The 20,312-nt window shown below is 39.8% G+C and overlaps 2 protein-coding genes across 5 annotated transcripts; both read right to left on the bottom strand.

The window, feature by feature from the left end:
* Positions 1–152: 152 nt before the first annotated feature.
* Positions 153–15,678, bottom strand: l3mbtl1 (L3MBTL histone methyl-lysine binding protein 1). Of its 4 annotated transcripts, none has more exons than XM_044132192.1 (23): positions 15,626–15,678; positions 15,447–15,540; positions 13,856–14,053; positions 12,775–12,959; positions 12,363–12,489; positions 11,114–11,285; positions 10,657–10,795; positions 10,450–10,498; positions 10,086–10,174; positions 8,704–8,808; positions 8,400–8,538; positions 7,831–7,922; positions 7,378–7,529; positions 5,979–6,076; positions 5,573–5,676; positions 5,353–5,463; positions 5,055–5,196; positions 3,782–3,884; positions 3,216–3,404; positions 3,081–3,130; positions 1,972–2,129; positions 1,818–1,880; positions 153–1,721 (listed from the first exon to the last, which is right to left on the bottom strand). In XM_044132192.1, exons 3-23 carry the CDS (start codon positions 14,019–14,021, stop codon positions 1,587–1,589), a joined length of 2,568 nt encoding a protein of 855 aa, XP_043988127.1. In that variant the 5' UTR covers positions 14,022–14,053; positions 15,447–15,540; positions 15,626–15,678; the 3' UTR covers positions 153–1,586. The 4 variants fall into 4 exon arrangements, with proteins under 4 accessions (XP_043988127.1, XP_043988121.1, XP_043988134.1 ...); XM_044132186.1 differs by having other exon boundaries at positions 15,458–15,540; XM_044132199.1 differs by having other exon boundaries at positions 6,000–6,076; positions 15,458–15,540.
* A 111-nt stretch (positions 15,679–15,789) lies between these two features.
* Positions 15,790–20,281, bottom strand: LOC122840041 (serine/arginine-rich splicing factor 6-like). Its single transcript, XM_044132161.1, has 6 exons — positions 20,081–20,281; positions 19,547–19,707; positions 17,870–18,003; positions 17,573–17,775; positions 17,375–17,446; positions 15,790–17,268 (listed from the first exon to the last, which is right to left on the bottom strand). The coding sequence occupies exons 1-6, from the start codon at positions 20,185–20,187 to the stop codon at positions 16,797–16,799; spliced, it is 1,149 nt and encodes a 382-aa protein (XP_043988096.1). The 5' UTR covers positions 20,188–20,281; the 3' UTR covers positions 15,790–16,796.
* Between the last annotated feature and the right edge of the window lie 31 nt (positions 20,282–20,312).

Raw genomic sequence — 20,312 nt, 5'->3', positions numbered from 1 at the left:
GACAACAGTTGAGGACAATACGGTCAACAGGGGGATATGATGCACGCGAACTCAGTTTATAGTCAATAGTATTCTGGACACAAACCTGCGCGAGGAAAGGAAGTGCTATTCCTCAAGACTCGAACGAGACAAGAAAAGGAGATTAGACAAGATAGGGTTGGATGTTTATTATTTTGTATGTATTGAATGGCGTTTGTGACTCAAGATTTATCTTCATTTGCTTCCACACACACATACACGCACGCGCGCGCGCTGACCCCGACACACACAAAGAAATCCCACCAGAGAGACAAACAGATATTCCGAAAGCCCTTTAAACATAAAACTCTTTTCACACAATTTCAACCTCATACAGTGTTTCAGCCAAACCTCTGACACAAAATGTAAACATATGCGCACTCTAAACGGAGTGCCAACCACAAATAAACTTGTTAGATACCAAACATATGTTTATAGTGCTAAATGTGGATTTGTTTTTGCACTCTCTAGTGACGGCTTGTGGTACTTATCATACCGTCCAGATTTTACAATTGTGCTAAAACGCGGATTTGTTTTTCGTTTTTCCATTAGGAAAAAAATAAGTTCAGATTTTTTTTCCCAAGTAGAGATAACAAGTCAAAGCCTGTGCTGTTTTCTAACTCTCAATGGAGACATTTAAGTACAAACAACTTGAACTTCTGATTACAAGTAATACTTGAGTTTCTCTGTGCATGAAACAGACTGACTAAAGTAGCTTATTTGTTTGTGTTCAATTATTTTATACTGTTACCAAGCAACAGCTAGGCATCTGTTTCTAAGCAGACCCCTTTGAATTTATTATTGCACAAAATGTGAAGCACGCAGAGGCCTCACTATCCGGCCTCATTTACTGCAATAAACACCTCCTTCTTACTTTTTCTACCCACGTTTTAGACTATCCACTTCTCCTTTCTCTTTCCTTTTTCAGTTTTCTCCCTTTCATTTTATACAAGTTTAATAATTCAGGTGTTTTGTCTGCGTTGTTATATTTTATTTTAAATCGCGACCCCTTTTTCTCGCCTCTGTTCAAATTGGGATTCCACGTAAACTTTTCGATTACGATACTTTCTGCTAAACCCAGCTATTGTGTCGAATTTGATCTTTCGTGCAGGAAGTCACTGTTTTTTCTAGTGCTGGCTTAACAATACTGTCATCAAAACACTGTAGTTTTTTTTTTTTTCCATTCATAGCCAAAACTGAGGTTTAGCTTGAACAGCTGAGCAGGTTTTAGTCAAACACTCCACAGACGACAACTCTGTAACGCAGATGTCTTAGTGTTTGGCAACAACCGACCAAAGAAATGTAGCAAAACAATCTTTTTCAACCAATTTTTTTAAACATCTCAGGATTCCTCCATCAGCTGTACAAATGATCTCCATTTACCCAACCTTCTCAGCTGTGTTTCTATCCAATCTACTCCAGTCTCCCCCTTTTTCCCATCCCTCTCTCTGATGGGCACAAGACACCAAACACATGGAAAAACGTATTCAGGGTTCCTTTCTGACCCTGCTACAGAATGGATTTGGCACACGATGATCGACGCCTCGCTCCGGTGAGCGGAAGTGATATCACTTGAGCCCCTCGTCTGTGGTTTTGAACATGAGGATGGCGTTGGAGATCTTGAGGGCGGGCCCCAGCTTGATGCTCATTATCTTCACGATGTCGGTCTGGGTGAGCAGCAGCAAAGCTTCCCCGTCAATCATCTGGAGAAACAGGGGGCAGAGGTTGACGACAGGTTTTGTTTGTTGACAGTAGAGAGCTGTGCGTCTTTATGTATTTTTATCATTTGGTGGTCGCACCTCCTCTTTGAAGAGACGAGCCTGTTCTTCACAGCCAATCAAATTCTGGACGAACCTGAAGACCTGCAGAGATCCACCGAAGACAATCCGAACGATCAAAACAGAGACAGTAATGACTCCATGAAAAGGAAGGTGAGCTGTAACGTTTGCCGACCTCATCGACACTCCATGCTGCCACCTGGCTGGCATGGATGCCCTGAACGCCCGGGAGCAGCTTACAGTGCTGCTCCCAGCAGAGAGACAGAGTCCGGTCGGACTGACCGGTCAGAGCCGACATGAACAGGGACGGGTACACTCCTTCCGAGGACATGTCTGGGCAAAAAGAACAAGAAATGGACTGAGGACATAATTCCTTTGACAAAAGGGTTTGACACACTAACATCTGAATGGTCTATTCTCACTTCGTCATTATTTTTGTTTCTTATAACTCAATATTTATTAGAAGATTTAAGCTTTTTAAAATATCTCATTTACTATGCAGTCCATATGCAAATACAGAAATATTAAATAACCAAATGTAGCCAGGTGAGAACAAATGAGAAAACCCAAATTAATATATTGAGTTCAAATATTCACATGTCGCTGTCTAATCTTAATTTATGTATCTCTGGAAAATAATGTGATTTAAAGACTATTAAAAACTGACTTGGATGAACTTTAAAAAAAGGTCAACAAAATTGTAGTTTCTTGATGAGAACAAAGTTAGGACACCCCACCCCACCTCTGTTACTCGTTTTAGTTCAAATCACGTCTTGTAGCCATTCACCAGTCTTTGATATCAGTGTGAGGAAGGTTTTCCTTTCAGCTTCGAGACGTTTGATGAGGAGTTTCTTAACATGTACAGATTGTTTCAATTCACCCCAGACCACCTCAGTGGGCTTTGACTATGCCCAGGATTTTCCATTACTTATTTCTAAGCCAGTCTTTGTTGATTTCCTGGTAAAACATGACAGATGGTGTCATTGTCATGTTCTTTACAGGCGTTCTCACATTTTCCTCTGGGGCTCTCTGGTTGTTGGGTGCGTTCTATGATGCTGAGTTAGTTCCTGCTGCATCAAAGATTCCCCAAACCATCACACTTCCACCGCCGTGCTTCACAGTTAGCAGGAGGTTGATGACCTAGAATGCTGTCTTTGGTTTATCCCCCCAAAAAATGCCCCTTGTTCTGGTGTCTAGTTAATTCAGTTTTAGAGACATCTGTCCAATGAATGCTTATACTGCTGTTCATCTTACATGTAGCAACAACAACAGACAAAACCTTACTCTGGTAGTCCCTCTGTTGGTTCTTTCGGTATTTGGGCGGACGGCCAATCCTTAAAACAAGAAAATATCTTTGTGACCCTTGAATAAAACTTCCAGTCATTAGAAGCACACATATTTATGCGTACGGGTTTCTACCTGCCACGATAATGAGTTTTCTTAGTCCTCTGGCCGATGAAGAGGTTTCTCTTGCACTCGGAGTCCGACAGGTCGGCCTTCAGCCTTCCCTGGTTGCGCTCGGCCAACGGGCAGCCAGATATGCAGTGATGGGCCGTGAACCGACCGGTCACATGACCTGAACCATCACAACCCGGGGTTGGGCACTTCCTGTTTCAAAGACAGAGTCCCAAATTAAAATCTGGGACTTGCTACATAATTCACAGTTTTTTATTATTATTTTTTTTATCATTTCAGTTTCTACATCTAGACACTTAATGTTTGGTTATGAATAAATGTTTCATATGTTGACATTTTTAGATTTTAGAATAGAAAGAAATGGTTACAGTGACAGCTATAGATATAATACATATATTTACGTTTCAATTTTAATTGGTAGCATTCAAACATTTATCAGCTCAACAATTTGCTCCAGATTCTTTTTGTTTCAGTGATGTGTTATTACACTTCAGCTCAAAGCACAAAGTGTTTAAAAATGTGCAGGTTTTTTTTATATCACTAGATGGGCAGGTTAGCTCATTTCTGACCTGTTGTGGAAACTATACTTGTTGGTTCTGGGGTGGCTGATGGGTTTGCAAGAGACCGTGGTGGGGTAGGTGTTCTGACCCATAGCAGGAGGCTCTCTCACACCTAAATGTTTACAAAAAAACATGGTGAATAACCACATAAACAGTGTACAAACGTGGTGTTATCCTAAATCCTGAATGTAGCCCAGTCCTGTAAAGATCAATTTGTATCATTGAAGAGTTCTTCAGTCTTTGCCTCTTTTTTTTTTTAACTCGAAAATTTTTCAGGTCATCAATTTAATATCCTAAACATAGAAGCTGGGTGAAAACAAAATGTAGTTTTTACCCGTGAAAAAGTAAATCTAAATATAATAACTGCTGACAAATATGTATGAGACCTAGCAATAAGGTATTTACGTCACTGAGGAGGAGTTTTGGCCCACTCTGTTTTCCAGATTTGGGTTAATTCAGCCGCGTCGCAGGACTCTGGATGACCTTCTCAGATCACAGCAATGCATCTAAGTCAGTCTTGCAGATGTGGTGTGGATCACCACCCTGCTGCATAACCAAATCTCACTGGACCTTAAGATCACGAACCAACAGCTGAACTTTCTGCTTTGGGGTTTTCTTCTTTAAAGTTTCAGTTCCAGCAAATAATGCAAGAAAGCAACTCCAAACCATCACACTGTCATCACCTTGTTAAACTGTCTTCAACATGTCCCTTTATATAAAACGCTGCAGTTAGATTTTCACTAACTGTTCCATGTGTTTTCTATATGCAGACAATAGCTCTCACTGTTACCAAAGTATCTAAAGTTCACTGGAGATCCTGAGCCTTAGAAACGGCTTTGTAACACTTCCCAAAATGACCATCTAAATTACTTTGTTTCTCATCCACGACTGAGACCTTATGTGTTGCTTTTAAGATGTTTTGGTCTGCTTCATCTTGTCAGACAGGTTATTTTTAAGTTGCATCTTCATTTTACAAGTCTGGCTGTGATCAAACTTGGATGCGGAGTTTGAAACCAAATCAAATATACGTGGTGAATTTGTCACAGTTACATCAAGACTTAAAAAGGAGGAGTGTTTTGGAAAGTTATTTCTCTTAATAGCCTCTTAGTCATTTTTTGAGAAATACTTTTTGTATTTACCCAGATTACCTTTACCTAATTCCCTCAAATAGCCATTTAAAATACAAAAAACGTGAAAAGGGGAGAAATCTGGAAGGATACAGCACTAGATAGAAACAAAGATGCTTTCGAAGCAACACAGAGTCATAAGTTCCTGTTGTTACCATGCGGCTGCTGACTTTTAGCGTCTCGGGGAGGAACTTTCAGAGGGTGGCCAGTCGCTTCGCACCACCCTGCTGGGTGGATGTCTGGGTGATCTGAGTCCATCCACTCGTCATAGATGTGACTCCAACCATCATAATGCACCTGGGAAAGGAGAAACAAACGAAGTGAAGTCATGAGGGAAACATTCAAAATGAAAACGTCTGAGCCTGAAACGTCGACTGCAAAATGTGATGTCAAGCAGATCAATCAGGGTTTTATAAAATCACACAGGTGCGCTACTCAGATGAAGAGTGCTACCTTAATGCGATGAGTCTCCACTTCTTCCACCGTCGCCACTCTGATCAGACCAGGACTTCTCTTGTCCACGGCCTCCAGTTTCATCTGAGGCTGGAAGCTGTGAGGCGGCCTCTGCAAAACGAGTAAACTTACAGCAAACGTATCAAACGTATTCTAAAAAAAAATAGAAAAGAAAAATGAGAAAAACACTTGTTGTTTTTCTTTTCCTTTACGTACTCACCACTCTAAAGGCGTCGGCAGCCACAGCCTTGGAGCCGGTCTCCTCCAGGTACCGAGACCAGGAAAACTGTCCGGGATCAGGATAATCTGGTGCAGCAGAAAACACTTTTTATGGTGTGAATATGTACTTTTTACTTCCTGCCAACAACAACTGTTCAACAATTGTGAACAAAGCACGTCCAAAATTCATATTAAGACCTTGTGATATTTTAATTAGAACTTCTTAAAGCATACAGGGGAAAAAAAAAAAAGCATAAGAAAATAATGTCTAGACGTAAAGCGGATTTAACCCACATTTACAGAAATCAGATCAGGTGCTTCATTCATGAAAGTAAAAGGTGAAAAAAATTGCAAAGAACATGAAGAATGGGTAAATGTGGTTATTTGGGGTATTTGAAAGTAGTTACTGGTAATATTGTGCTGGTCACCTTGGGGCGGCGTTAGTGGAAGGTTCCTCTCCTGGCACCAACCAACAGGATGGATGTACGGGCTGCTGGCATCACACCTGCACAGGTTAAAATCAGAATGAACTGAAGTGCAGAACAAAAAAACAAAAAACAAAAATGAGTTGCTAGTGTAAGACAAGAAATTGTATTTTAAAAAATTATTCACTAGCATTCCCATGTATTCTGTGTGTTGAAGATTCTGGTGGTGATTTCATGCCCTTAAATGAACCAATTCTTACCAAAGTATCTAAAATATGATGTATACGTTTTTTTTTTTTGGTTGTATTTCTACAACCCATAAAAATGAGTAAAGAAATCTATAAGTGGGCGGTCATTTGTCACCATATTTCCTTATCAACAAGTCAAACAGGTTTAAGTAATCAGTTGATAAAGTGTCTCCTGGTGGGTATGAATTCATGCATGGTACAAACTGTCAATATTGAAAATCAAAAAATGTCAGATATGGAATAGCATGAGGCCCTTTGAACCTTTTGCTGCATGTCTTTTCTACTTTCTCTGCCCATTCCCTGTCTGATTACATTGAGTTACAAAAAATATTTTTTGGAAGTTGTCTATGTTTTTTCAACTGAATTAAGACTATTATGCACAGCTGAATAAAAAATAAATGACAATCCATTTTTCAGGTCAAGTTGTTATACTAATTTGATTTAGAGAAATCTGATCTTCTGACTAAGTTGACTACATTTTTGTGACATTATCGGTTCATTTCCATTAATATTTCTCATCCAGTTAAGGCTTTAGGAGAAAAAAAGAGTGTGTTAATTAAATGTTGGAAACTTGGATTTCTGTAAATTGAATAGTAAACACTGATAAGGGTAAGTATACCCTTATCAGTCTCATAAGTATAAGTATAAGTATAAGTATAAGTATAAGTATAAGTATAAGTATAAGTATAAGTATAAGTATAAGTATAAGTATAAGTATAAGGGTATACTTATGAGTATAAGACTCATAAGTATACCCTGATGAGTCAAAAATTATGTCTTCATTGTGCAAAATTCTCTGTATCTTTTATGTCCTGATTGAGGACATAAATCAGATAAACCTGACTGGGATCAATTATCAATCACTGATCCCACTGATCCCAGATTCTCAGGAAACTGATTAATATGTGAAAACAAGTCATGCATTCTGATGCTCATGTTGCATCCATAGTTCAGAAAGTCGACCTGATTGAGAACAAACAGTGTGATTTTTGGATTCAGCACTTAAAAAAAAAACACAAAAAAAAACTGCCTATAGCGCCAATAACAAAATCTTCAAAGGACAAATTTGGATATAAAATAACCAAATAAGAAGACAAAAAGGCCAAAATGACCTGCAGAGTCCAAGAGCTTACCAGTAGTCGTACGTATCATCCCAGTTGTCAAAATGAACCAGAAAACGGTCGTCGACCACGTCTGTGACGGTTGCTACGCAGATGAGCGAGGGATTCATTCGGTCGACGGCCTCCAGCTTCATTCCTGTCTCGAAACCACACTTTACATCCGTCTGAGAAACGAGCACAAAGAACAGTAAGGAATTGGTAAGTGTTGTTCAACTTACAGACAAACACGTCGGGATCAACTAAGACAAATAAAAACAGCAAAGTAAAGGCAACTGATACAGAGATTTCTTTCTTATTTCAAGCACCACCATCTCTAAATTTCAAAAACATTTAGTAACTATATCTTCATCCAACTAAAAAATGCACAACTAAAACAGAATTCAGTTTCCTGGCACTGAACCTGCCAGCTCCTGGTGTCTGCAGCTCATATGTGCAGCATGAATGATACGGTGGAGCGGCACTTACCCGCCCAGGACTGGCAAAAAGTTCTTTGGGAGCAACTTGAGCTTTAGTCATCCTAAGATAGTTGGTCCATGTGAACTCCTCCTCCTTACAACCTGCAGAAACAACAGGGAGCCAGGGACGGCACATGGAGCGTCAGCTTCCAAACCTTCAGAGGTAATCATCCTGTTTTTGTGTTTGTTTACACTGTAGCATGGCACTGCTTCTTTAAACAAATTACTTTATTATTTTTATACATTTAAGATGAAGGAATTGACAACTGCCAGCATAGAAATATCAGCTAATACTTCGCTAACACTCACACAAAAGTATAGTAAATATATTCATTTTAGCCATTTCAGCTTTGGTTAATTTTTTTCTTTTTTTATTAGTTGAGTAAATCCCAAATATGGTAAATAAATAAATATCGACAGAAGGCTGCACATTTTGGCTAAATGTTTGAAAAAATGAGAAAACATTTTTTCTACAGCTGAATTATTTAGTCAAAATACAAAAAAAGAAAAAAGGCTCGTGAAATTTCTGTGACCCTCTTTGGTGGACTGGTAAGGTTTACAGACGCCATGACCTCTGACCTTTTGGAGTGTGCAGCTTGTGCTCTCCCGTGCTCTCGCACCAGCCTGCTGGGTGGATGTCGGGAGAGTTGGCGTTCACCCAGAAGTCGTGGCAGTCAGAGTAACCGTCAAAATGGAGCCGCAGCCGGTAACCGCACACCTGCAGCGCAACGCACACGTCAGAGCGGCAAAACCCGGAGGAGGCCGCCTGGCCCCCGTCCTGCTCTGACCGCTCCGCGAATGAGCCGCGATTTGTCAATCGACGTTGCTCAGCGGGGTCTTTGTGAGCGACAGACTGAATGTTTTGATTGCACGTGTGGCTCACCTCAGCCACGGTCAGGACGAAGTACATGGAAGGATGCTGCGGGTCGATGCCTTCCAGTTTCATCCCCTGCTTGAAGCCGTTCTTCACAGTGGGGACGCTCTGCGCCTGAACGCAAGGAATTTCAAACTCGTCACTCACTTCAGCACAGATAAAAGATACACAGATGAAGACGAAATTGTTGGTTCCCCTGAGAGAATTGCATAGAAACCTTTAAATATGTTTTTTTTTTTTCTCTTCTCACACAGAACAGTTTAGAAAGATGCAACCTGCCTCGCTTTATCGGCTGGGGGGAAAAATCGGACCAATCCCATTTAAAAAAAATGCAAGTAAAGCATTTTAATTTTTGTGAGTTAATTTTTCTAGGAGCTTTGGATTAGAAATCCATGACTTTCTGTTTCCCAGTGGTTGAAATAAGAGACGATTCAGAGGTCAAATTTCTCCAAGCTGTCGGCCGCTCGGCTGAAACAGGAACTAAATAATCTTTCCATCAGACACAATGAAGGGGAGAGCGAAGGACGTAAAGAAAAGTCTCTGCAAACTTCTGTCATTTTAAACATCAAACTTTTTCAAATTCTCACATTTAACACTAAAGTTCTTCTTATCTAATATTTTAATATGATTTTCATTCAACCAACAAATTTATTTCTGAAAGGGAATGACTCATAAAATGTTAAAAGATTATTAGTTTTCTAAAAACAACAATAACAAAAACCCTGAAAATGTTTTTCATTTATTCCCGCTGATATTTTGTTGATTTATCTTTAGTGACCTCAAACTCCTATGTACGTAGAAGTCTCTAAAACTCAACGTTCATAATTCGACGTCAAACCAGAGGCAGCTTCTAAAGAGGCATTAACTATGAACACTGTTTATTCAAGCTGATTGTTTTGGAGGGTTTTATTTAAACATAATTGTTTTTTAATATGCATTTTAATGTGACTTAGAACTATAAATGTTACAGTTCATGGCACTTAATAATAGCTTATACTTTTTTCTATACAATTAAAGTCATAAGAAATAAAGAAACAAAACTGCTGGAGAACTGCAGGAAAGAGTGAATCAGATTGGGTTACATTAGATGCTATCTACATGCCAGCTGGTTGTTTAGCAGCTGCAGGGTAAGAACTCTGCATCGTCCTTGTCCAAACACACACATATGGACACACACTTACACTCACCCTCCACACCAGGACATTTAGAAACAGATTAAAAACACAAAATCCAAACGCATTCTCATTAAAAATAAACACCCTCAAACTCCAAAGAAACATGACGGAAGATAAATCTAAAAGGTAAATATTTTTTCTGTATTTCCTCTTATTCTTGGGTGATTTGCTATATTATATTTATGCTGCAAGTTATAAAAAGAAAGGGAAGGATACCTCGTGGAAGAGATTGTTGGGAGCAGCAACAGATTTGGTCTCCTCCAGATACTGAGTCCAGGTCCATTGTTCAGTTTTACTGTCTCCACCTTCTCAAAACAATATAAATCAGAGTATTTCTTTATGATATGCAGCTCTGAAGCTTTTGTTAAAGGACTACAGACAGAGAAGAATATTGGCTATAATTAAATATTGACTGGAATAGAAGAAGGCAGAAAAAGCGAAGGAGTCGGCTCTAAATATCTTGAGTAAATTGCCAAATTAACAAATTATTATTCGTTATTTTATTCATCAAGTCATTTTACAAATTTGAAACTTAAATCCAGCATTTTCAAGCACAAGAATGGAAAAAGGAAACAATAACCTCCTCTGATGAGTCGACCATCTGCCTTAGAATAATCCATCTTCTCATCCTAGAAAATATGTTTGAAATGAATTAAACACAGAAAATCTCTTATAGAAAAAATAGATATTTTATCTGAAAAAATATCTTGAAACCGAAACCTATCAAATCCCACAAGAAGCAGCAGCTTCACACTAAATGTAAATAGAGAGGCAACTGCTGTCCCACCGTTCCCTCCATGTCAGAGTCTTCCTCGGACGGACTCAAGTACTCCTTCCTCTTCCTCTTCCTCATGGGTTTCAGGTGGTCTGGATTCAGAGAGGAGACCCGCCCACCTGCAGGCACCTTCTCCACGCTGACACTTCTCCTAAGACAAGAGAGAAATGTGATGCAAAAAGTCAAACTTCCCTTCAGGGAACGAGATGAAGTCGCGATGAATTTAGTCAAATCTTAGTTAAATTTGACTAAAATTTGCTGAACTCAATAATCGAATGCGACACAGTGGAAGAAAATTTATTTGAACTGAATTTGACTTTGATTGATTAGAACTGATTTAACTGGGTTAGAATGAAGTCAATGTGATTAAATATGAGTTTGATTCATGTGACTAGAATTAACTGAGTTGAATTTGCATGCACAAAAAAAAAAAAAAAAAAAAATCTCAAAGTTTGTTTTGTAAGCATACTTGTCTGAGACAGGGTCCCTGCGGAGCTCCTCCGCGTAGCTCCTTTGTGCTCTTGGATCGTGGTTCTGTTGCTCCAGCCCCATCTGGGCCTCGGGTTTGACAGGAACCAGCCTCTCTGGCTCCACAGCGGCGGCGGCTCTCACGGTACCGACAGGGACAGACACTTCTGGGGCTGAGAGGAATTAAAAATTCATATCCAGTTCACGAAAAAACCGCATTTGTCTTGTTATTGCCGAACGACGTTGTGGACATGCAGCTGCAGCCTCTTGACTTCTCCACAGGAGCTCTGCTGCAGCTCGTGTGATTGTTGCTCATCTGCGCTTCATTCAGTGCGCACATGGTAGGATCGCTGAATTGGAGAAAATATTAAACGTATACAGGAAACAGCAGTGTGTCAGTAAAACTGGTCTGGCAGCAAAATTAAATACACTTAGTATTACGGAACAGTATTAAATGCTGCTTGGTTCAGTGACATAAACATTATTATTTAAATTATCTTGCAGCTGATTTTTTGCTGCTTGGCTCCAGATACCAGTCAGAACTATTTCTAGAAGCACTAAAATGTAAAATTAGTCAAATATAAGCAACATGAAATCTATTCAGTTTTGTGGTTCAATCAGCTAGTTTTAACAATAATGCTGAGGCAGCATCCCGTTCACAGCAACCAGCTGGATGAATCACTAAATGGCTCTTTTACTGCTTTACAAGCATTTACACAATATTTACCAAATTCAGTTCAAAATGTAAAATGCCTAGACTGGTCATACCTCCAACTGCAGTATTCAACACAGGTTAAAACATTATTTTAAACAATATTTATGATCTGTGAAAGCTGTAATGCCTTTGTGAAAGTGAACAATTCGCCTGGTGTTTTTGATATTTACATCAATAAAAACTTTATTTCATAAACTGAATAAATTTCAACTAGATTATTCTTCGTGCATTACAGGCCTTTTAATGGTCTGCAAAGTTTTTTCTTCTAATTGTGAAGTATCTTTTGGAGCATTTATGTCGTTTTGACTGGCTGAGTTAGCACTCTGGATTAGTCTAACACAATAAAGAGTTTCCTTTATTGCTAGCACAGCCAAATATTTACTGCTTCCATCCTTCCTAAAACTATAAATACATCCCAATTTAAATCCTGGTTGTAATATCTGGTACCTTTTTATTTTTATACGGTGTAAAAAGTGAAACGTTTTCATTAAAATGCTGTATTTTGTCTTTGTTTCCAGTGATTTGGTGACTCTACCTGGTTTGTCCAGCGGGCTTTCTGCCTCGATGGATCGTCCAGAAGTCCCTGCTGCTGGGTCAGTGGGGCCGCTGGTGGTCCCTGGGGTTATCAGCGTGCTCAGTGTGCCTACATCACTCACACAGAACTGCAACGTGCACAGAAGAGGGCCCGTTTGTGAAAATGAGTCCGACTTTCGGCCTCTGATGCAGTCACAGGACGCCTAAAACTATTTCTGATACAATTCTGGCTCTTTCTGCTCCACAAAAAGATTCGACGAATCGCATTATGTAGAAAAGCAACTAACTAAGCATGTAGGAGAACCTGCTTTTATTAACATAACTCCCTAAAAGCTAACATGCACCGGTCCTTCTGTTTCTGTTTCTCTGTGCGCTGAACACTTCAAAGCCTCAGATCAGAAACAGGATCTCACCTTGAGGTTGCTACTGGGCAGAATGGCCATCCCCTCCTTCCACTCGAGGACGTGGACGATGCTACAAGCCCCCCCAACCTGTGCTGTCAGGGTGGGAGCAGCTATCTCATTTGGTCTGCTGCCTTTACCCGGGTTTGCCACAGCGAGGGCTTGAGTCAGTTCCACTTTCTGGTGACCAGGAGGAGCTGCAGGAAACACAACATGCATCCCTGTAAGTGCGTCGTTTCTCACTGCGATCGACGAAAGTAACCGCTTGACATTATGTCAGAGAAAGGATATCGCTGTTAGCTAAAATAGAGATAATTACATCACGTGACCTAAATGTAAATTTACAGAGCGTGGAGCACAACCATCTAAACTCAATTTACAGACCACAATATCAAGATCTCTATCAATTACTCTCAAAATGCAACCTTCTTCCCTGAAGATTAATTTTTCTGTTCATCTCAGTTTTCCATCGCCATGCGAAAATAAAAACAAAACTCTGCTCATTTTACATGATAAACAGTCATGTAAAATCTGCTTTAGAATAGTAGAGATCTATAAAAGTAGACATCTAATAGATTTTCTGTTCTTTTCATTGCTTTTGCTTTCATGTTATCCTGAAATGTTTCAGTTTATCAACAATTCAGATGAATTGGATGGATAAATCATTTAAAATAAGTCAACTTGCTATTTTAGGGAGGAAGGTGGACGTGATCAGTGACTGGAAACTACACAGATCAAAAAGGGATCTACTGACCTTGTTCTAAAACTGTAACAAGAAGCACTTGGGCTAATTGGGCTGCTTTGATTTGTAGTCAAATATTTGTATATTTGCAATATACAAATATTCTCATATATGTAGAGATAAATACAAATTGACTTATTTAAATGTAGCAATGACAAGCCCTAAGTTCAGAGAAGATTGTTTCAAGAACTTTTCACAAACTGAAGGAAGCGCTGGTGGTGGCTAGCGCTGCGTTTTCCTTTAACATTTTCCACAAAATGGCTGTTGCGCTTCTTTAACAATGTAATAACCAAGCAGCATGAGTTAGCTGAACTAAAACATTAATTGCAGCTCATTGACGTATCATTATACCTGGCAAGAGAAGAGCTGTGGTGGTGGTGGCGTGGGGCATGGCTCGTGCTTTCTTGCCGACACTGTCGCAGATGAGGATGGTCTCGCCGGCAGGGGAGGGCGACGGATCAGTAGTTGTGCCGTCAGCTTCTTTGGATTGAGCGTCCATGTTTACTTTGCCACTCATATTGGTGGCTCCCTGTTTCCTATGCTGGACCGCTGGAAAGCCAATAAACAAAACAAAACAAAAAATGCGTTAAAAGACTAAGAGGTTTATAGTGACTTGCAAATTTTTTATTATTATTGTTATTATTCTGAAAAAGTTTCAAAGCGCTCAGGTTTCCAAAGGTTTGGTCCGATTGGAAGTGTCTAAGAGTCAGATTCCAAGTCCGTTGTGGTAATGGATTGAACTGTAGGGTAATAATTTACCCCTAACTGTGTTCTTTGGTTCTTGCGATGTTGTTTGTCCACTACTGTTCTCAAACAAACCTCAAAAAACCTCGCAGAACAAATCTGTCTCATTACACACAACTAGGTGACCTCTGAAGTGAGTTGGCTTCACTGGATTGCATTTAGGGGCATCAGAGCAAAAAAGGGTGGCGTTCAAATGCATGCCACACTTTTTAGATTTATGTGAAACATGCCTTAGAGATAATTCTTCTTACACTTCCTAAATTATCCACTACTTTATGTTGGGTCTTTTTAAAAATTTTAAAAAGGTCAGGGAGTATTGGTATGGAATATCAAGTTTAACCAAAAGAAAGTCTATCATTTTTGTTTCCTGTTTTACTTTTTAAGGGTTTGTTGACCTTAATCCATGTTACAGACTGTGTAAAGATTGGGTTAGATTTTATGCCAAAACTGTCTTTGAATGGTAGCCTGTTAACAGAAGCAACATTTATTAAAAAATCAAAATTAACCCATAAATAACGGTTCAATAAAAATAATAATTATAATTAAAAAAAATAACAGTCAGTCCTAGAGGAACGCTAAATCTACTTTCATAAAACTACAAAACAGCTGCGACCATAATGACTTCCAAACAACCATCCATTACATCCAATAAAATAAGGCAACAATGGTGACACGCCAATATTTACGCACAAGCTTTCAAGTTCACACACACACATACACAAAAATACAGCATTTCAGTTAAAATGGCGGAGGTTCTGAAATCCAAAAACCAAAAAATTGTGGAAAACCAAAACACTAAGTCCTTTAAAACCCACAATTGTATACAAAAAAAGAACCTACCAATTTCGCCATAAGCATCTTTAATGAATTAGTATTATCTTACCCATACACCGTTAAGCATGTCGGACACCGTAGTGACAAAAATACAGCAGCCTAGTTTTATTATTTTAAAGACTAAGTCTTCAGCCATAATTAATCAGATAATTGTTTTCCCATCTCTTATATCGAAAAGGCTTCTGATTGAATACATCCATACCGTAAAAATAGGATGTACCTAATGGACATTTTAAAAATAAAACAAGCAAGCACACAAACCGGAGCCTGTTCTTGTGAGGCGAGGTGAATAGTATTTCCTTGTCCGCTTTAAAATAGTTATAAATGTGAAAGTAAAGGCGTTGGCAACATTTAGGAAACTGACATTTGGCTTACCAGCGCTGCTTTCCTGCGGCTCCGGTGCTCAATTTGCGCATGCGTGAAGCCACAACACAGTAGCTGATCGCTTATTTATTTTCCTAACGACAGAAGGACTTCTTTAGCAAGCACTCCATTTTTAACACTTCAGTGAACATATTTGGGTTTATCAAGTAAACTGCTTACCAGTCTGGATAGTCTATCACTTTTAAATAGACATTTGATCATAGAACAGGATATTTTCACAGCCAGAGCCACTTTCAAGACAGACCACTTATATAATTAGCACGATATAGGTCACGTCAATACTGCAGTCAATTCTTCTTTTTTTCAATAAAGCACGTCACATGTTCTTTTTAAGCTCTTTAATTGAACATACAATTTTAAAAAACATTTTATTTAGTCATTGAGGGGAAAAATAAACTGTTGGGACAAAATTACGATGCAGCATTCAGCTCGTCATTTCGACATCAACAAAAATGCACAATATCCGAATTCAGTCGTTTTAACCGGAAGAACTCCAGTACGAGAATCGCACCTCAAACCAGGGGAAAGAAAGGAACAAGCGTGGAAAATAAAATGAAAAGGGCAGTATCCTGAGCAGCTATTGTCAGGAAAGTATATCAGCATTATTGTCTACTCTATCTCAATTTAACCATTGCCTCAACATTTCTAAGAATTTAGAAAAAAATACATCCTAGCACAGCTTATGGACAATTTTATTAAAAAAATAAAAATAAAGGATAACCCAACTACAACGAAAGATGTTCAAAAGTACAACAAACTTTTCACAATGTAATTATGAAGTTTAATAGTACACGCTCTTGTTTCCTCCGGCAAAAAATAAAATAAATGAAAAGGCCCATAAGAGAAAAAACTGCATCAGTATCCAACAATTCACTCATAACTGTGCACTTCATAAAACTTAAACAAAAAAAATTTCTTTATATAATCTGGGAAAAAGTAAGAATGATGGTAAATTATACACAGTGTACCACAAGCATATTTACTGGTAACTGACCAAAGAATATTAAACGTTGTTCGTATAAAACCAGAATTTTTTTTTTATTGAAAACAGACTTAAAATAATAATAATAAAAGAAAATTTCCTCTGTGGGCTAGAAAATGAGTCTCAAGCAAAGACTACTCCAAACTTAGGATCAGAAATGTTTTACATAGGCAGGTTTCCAAAAACAGCCCCGACAATGTGCATTTATTGATGGCATGTCAAAACAGCACACTCTAAAAAGAAAAGGTAAGGAAGCAGAAGCCTGTGAAACTGCTTACTATTTACAACATTATAATAAAACAGAAAAAAGAAGAAAAAAAAAGAGGAGGGGGAAAATGCTTTCCACATCTAATCTTGAGAGGCTGATCTAGATCGTGAACGAGACCTTGAGCGGGAGACTGAGCGGGATGCTGACCGCTTCTCTCTGGACTTAGATCGCCGTTCGTCTTCCTGAGGGGATGGGGAGCGGGACACTGATTTGGCGGTGCGCTCCTCTTTACCGTTCTCTACAGGGGAAGCTGACCGGCTGCGGGACTTCTTGTTGTTGTCTTCACCAGCACCAACATCCATCTCCTTGGATCTGCTACGAGAATCCCGTTCTGACTTGACCTTAGAACGGCTCTTGGAGCGGGACTTTGATTTCCGGTCGGCTGAACGGGAACGAGATTTCTGTGAGCGCGAGCGAGATTTGGACTTATGGGATCCAGAACGAGATCTGTTGGTGCGAGAGCGCGATTTCCGTTCTCCCGACTTGGAACGAGACTTCCTCTCAGACCTCGAGCGAGAATGATGCCTTCTCTTGTTGCTACGCGAACGAGACCTAATGGGGAGAAAGAAATTATTTTGGTGAAGTTTTGTAGGTTTGCACCGATTGACAAAAACAAAAACTCTTACAGCTGACTCAAAACATTTCAATGTGAACTTACCTGGAGTGAGATCTAGAGTGACTCCTTGAGCTCCTGTGGCTTCTGCTGCGGGAGCGGCGGCGACTTCGAGATCTGATGACAGACGAGGCATCAAACGCATGACATCTCAAGTGAAGCTTATTTATTTATTTTAAATCAGAAGCTTGTTTTCCAGAGGGAAAAAAATTATAATTTTTTGAAATCTATGAGTAATCCCACCTGGAGCGGCTGCCAGAGTAAGACCTTCGTTTGCGAGGTCTGTCCTCCACCAATCGAATCTTTCGCCCATTGATGTCTGTGCCGTCTAACTTGTCCATGGCCCGTTTCATGTCAGAGTGAGTCCGGAACTCTATTACCCCTTCGTTGGTCCGCTCCTTGTGGGCGTCGGCATACGTCACCTCGCCTGCCTGACGCATGAAGTCCTTCACGAGACAGAGACAAATGTAACAAAACGCTCACAGTTTCAGCATTCAACCTTGACGAAGTAAATGAGAGAAGGAAATAAAAATGGCTTACCTTGAGGTCTTGCCAGCTGCAGCGGCTTGACAGGTTTTCCACAATGAGGCGGTACTCTGTACGGACTGGAGGGCCATACTTGTCCCTTCCAGTGCGGCTCCTGCTGCTGCTGCTGCTGCTGCTGTAACCACTACCTTTAGAGACGACAGCACACACAAACATCCTTTAGAACGAACTAAAAGTGATACGGTCAAGAAAACTACTGGTCTGGACTACCGAATGAAAACAGGCCAGATCAAACTGGGGAATATATTCAAATAGGAGTCCCTCAGATCCCTATCTCCTTCACAGAGCTTCAGATAAGAGATTTTAACAGCCACTGCAAAGACTCTTTAAAAGTCTGTAGCATTCACATTATAAAGATGCTTGCTGCTGCAAAGAACACCACTGCTTCTAGTACCAGCAAAGCAAAGGCTTTTAACTAAAGTGTATAGCTTATAGAAATGCTTTGGCTGGACAGTGATGTTCTTTCAGACCATCTGAACCCTGTAACAAAAAGAGAGGAGGCATCCACATGGTGTTTAGTCAAGGAGGCTGGTGAATTCAATTGAGTCTAAATGATACAATGACTTTTCTAAGCATTTCAAACTGGTACCTTACCAGATGCTAGCCTGGTGAACCCTTCTTCCCAGTTTTGCACTTACATATTTTCTTTAGATTGTAAGTTGTTCAACTACAGCCGATCCAGTCATGTTTGCGGTCAACATAGAAACCAATGGCAATCCTCACCATCACCCCTGGTCTATTGGCAAAAGGTTGCTGTCATCATGGCTTCCGGTTAGGTCAGCCAAGGATCAAGGGGGCAAAGGTCACACACACATTGTAAGGTGAAAGCCAAGGCCAAACGGGACAGGCAGTCATCTTAGCCAGTCATCTTTAGCCTCAATGGACTCTCAGCCTCAGCCCGCAGCTGGACTCTTTCAAATTGAAACATCAAGGACTTTTGTTAATGTTTAATATATAGAAAAATATAGAGAAATGCCAAAGTTAGCAAATACACAAATTAACGAAAAAGTGTTAGTTAAGTCCTAACCTCCAAGCACAATGTACACTAGCTATATTGGTTTAAATAATGTAAATATGAAGTAAATGAGTCAAAGAAATATTAGAAAGAATTTTAACTTACAAAATGGATTCAGTTTACACTATGAAGAGCACTATGGGTCACCATACACCCTGACCTGCAGTTATTTGCTCGTTCCCATCAAAGAGCCGCTATTTAATGCAGGGCGGCCATGATCAGGGGGAGCAAAAACTCACAGGTCAGCGACTATTAATGGAACTGAAAACAACTTTCGAGTGGGGTGGGATTTGACCTAAATAAAAAGAAAAGCCAAAGAAAACTGTAATATGACCACAGATGAGTTTGGGAAAACAAAGTACTTCGTTTAGTCAAACTACTGCTTACATACGTGAAGAAACTAAATTTAAAAACTACAAACAGTTTTAGATATTTTTTAAGAAAGGCATGCACGAAATGCGTGTATCCCAGGGCTCTCAGTCAAAATTATTTACCTGGGAGAAAACATAAAATTAACAAATACGAGTCAACCAGACAACAAATGTTCAACAAATTTGATTAGTTTATTGCTAAAAACTGTACTCTTCGCACTCTACACTGGAACCTCACCCTGAAGGGAAGGGGGAAAAGAATATGATGTAATAGATGGCACTTACTGCGCCCTCCGCCCCAGTAACCCCCACCGTAGCTATCTCGGTCTCGCCGTGGGCCCCGAGCGTGCTCAACGATCACCCGTTCTCCGCACAAATCCTTTCCGTTCAGCTCATACACGGCATCGTCGGCATCCCGGTTGTCTTCAAACTCCACGAATCCATAGCTGCATGAAAGAATACGGTTCAACGTTAGGGCAGAGAACAACACTCCACCAAATAAGAGCATTTCAAAAACATACGACCAACATCAAGCGGCTAGCTCGGCTACCAAGGCCCACGCTAGCTCTCCAATGTAGAAAATACAAAGCCGCCATGTTGGCCATGCGACATTTGCTACACGGGAGTCAAAAATCAGTTGATAAACTTAAGTTTAGCACTGTATTTTCGGTCAAAATCATCACATAACCTTTTATGAAGCAAAATTTACCAACTGAAACAAAGAAATTTCGCGTTACAACATTTCCTGTACTTAACGTCGTTCAACATTAGCGGTTCCAAAGCTACGAGCAACGTTCGCTTATTCAGCCAAAAACTCACCCATTCTTCAAGTCGATTTCCATTAGTTTTCCATATCCGCTGAAAAACCGCTGAATGTCCTTTTCGCGGACGTGATAACTTAGTCGTCCGATGTAGACTCGAGGCATGTTTATTTGCTATTTCAGGAAATGCCGTTCTAGACTGTTCCTTGGAACTCCTAGCGTCGATTCAGTCAACCTCCGTTACGACGGTTTCGCTCGAGGCCAAAGCCAGCCAATTAGAGTGAACTAAA

The sequence above is a fragment of the Gambusia affinis genome, linkage group LG01, assembly GCF_019740435.1.
Source record: "Gambusia affinis linkage group LG01, SWU_Gaff_1.0, whole genome shotgun sequence".
NCBI classification, from domain to species: Eukaryota; Metazoa; Chordata; class Actinopteri; order Cyprinodontiformes; family Poeciliidae; genus Gambusia; species Gambusia affinis.
Note: the sequence above shows the minus strand (reverse complement) of the source record. Positions and strands in the feature narration are given on the sequence as shown.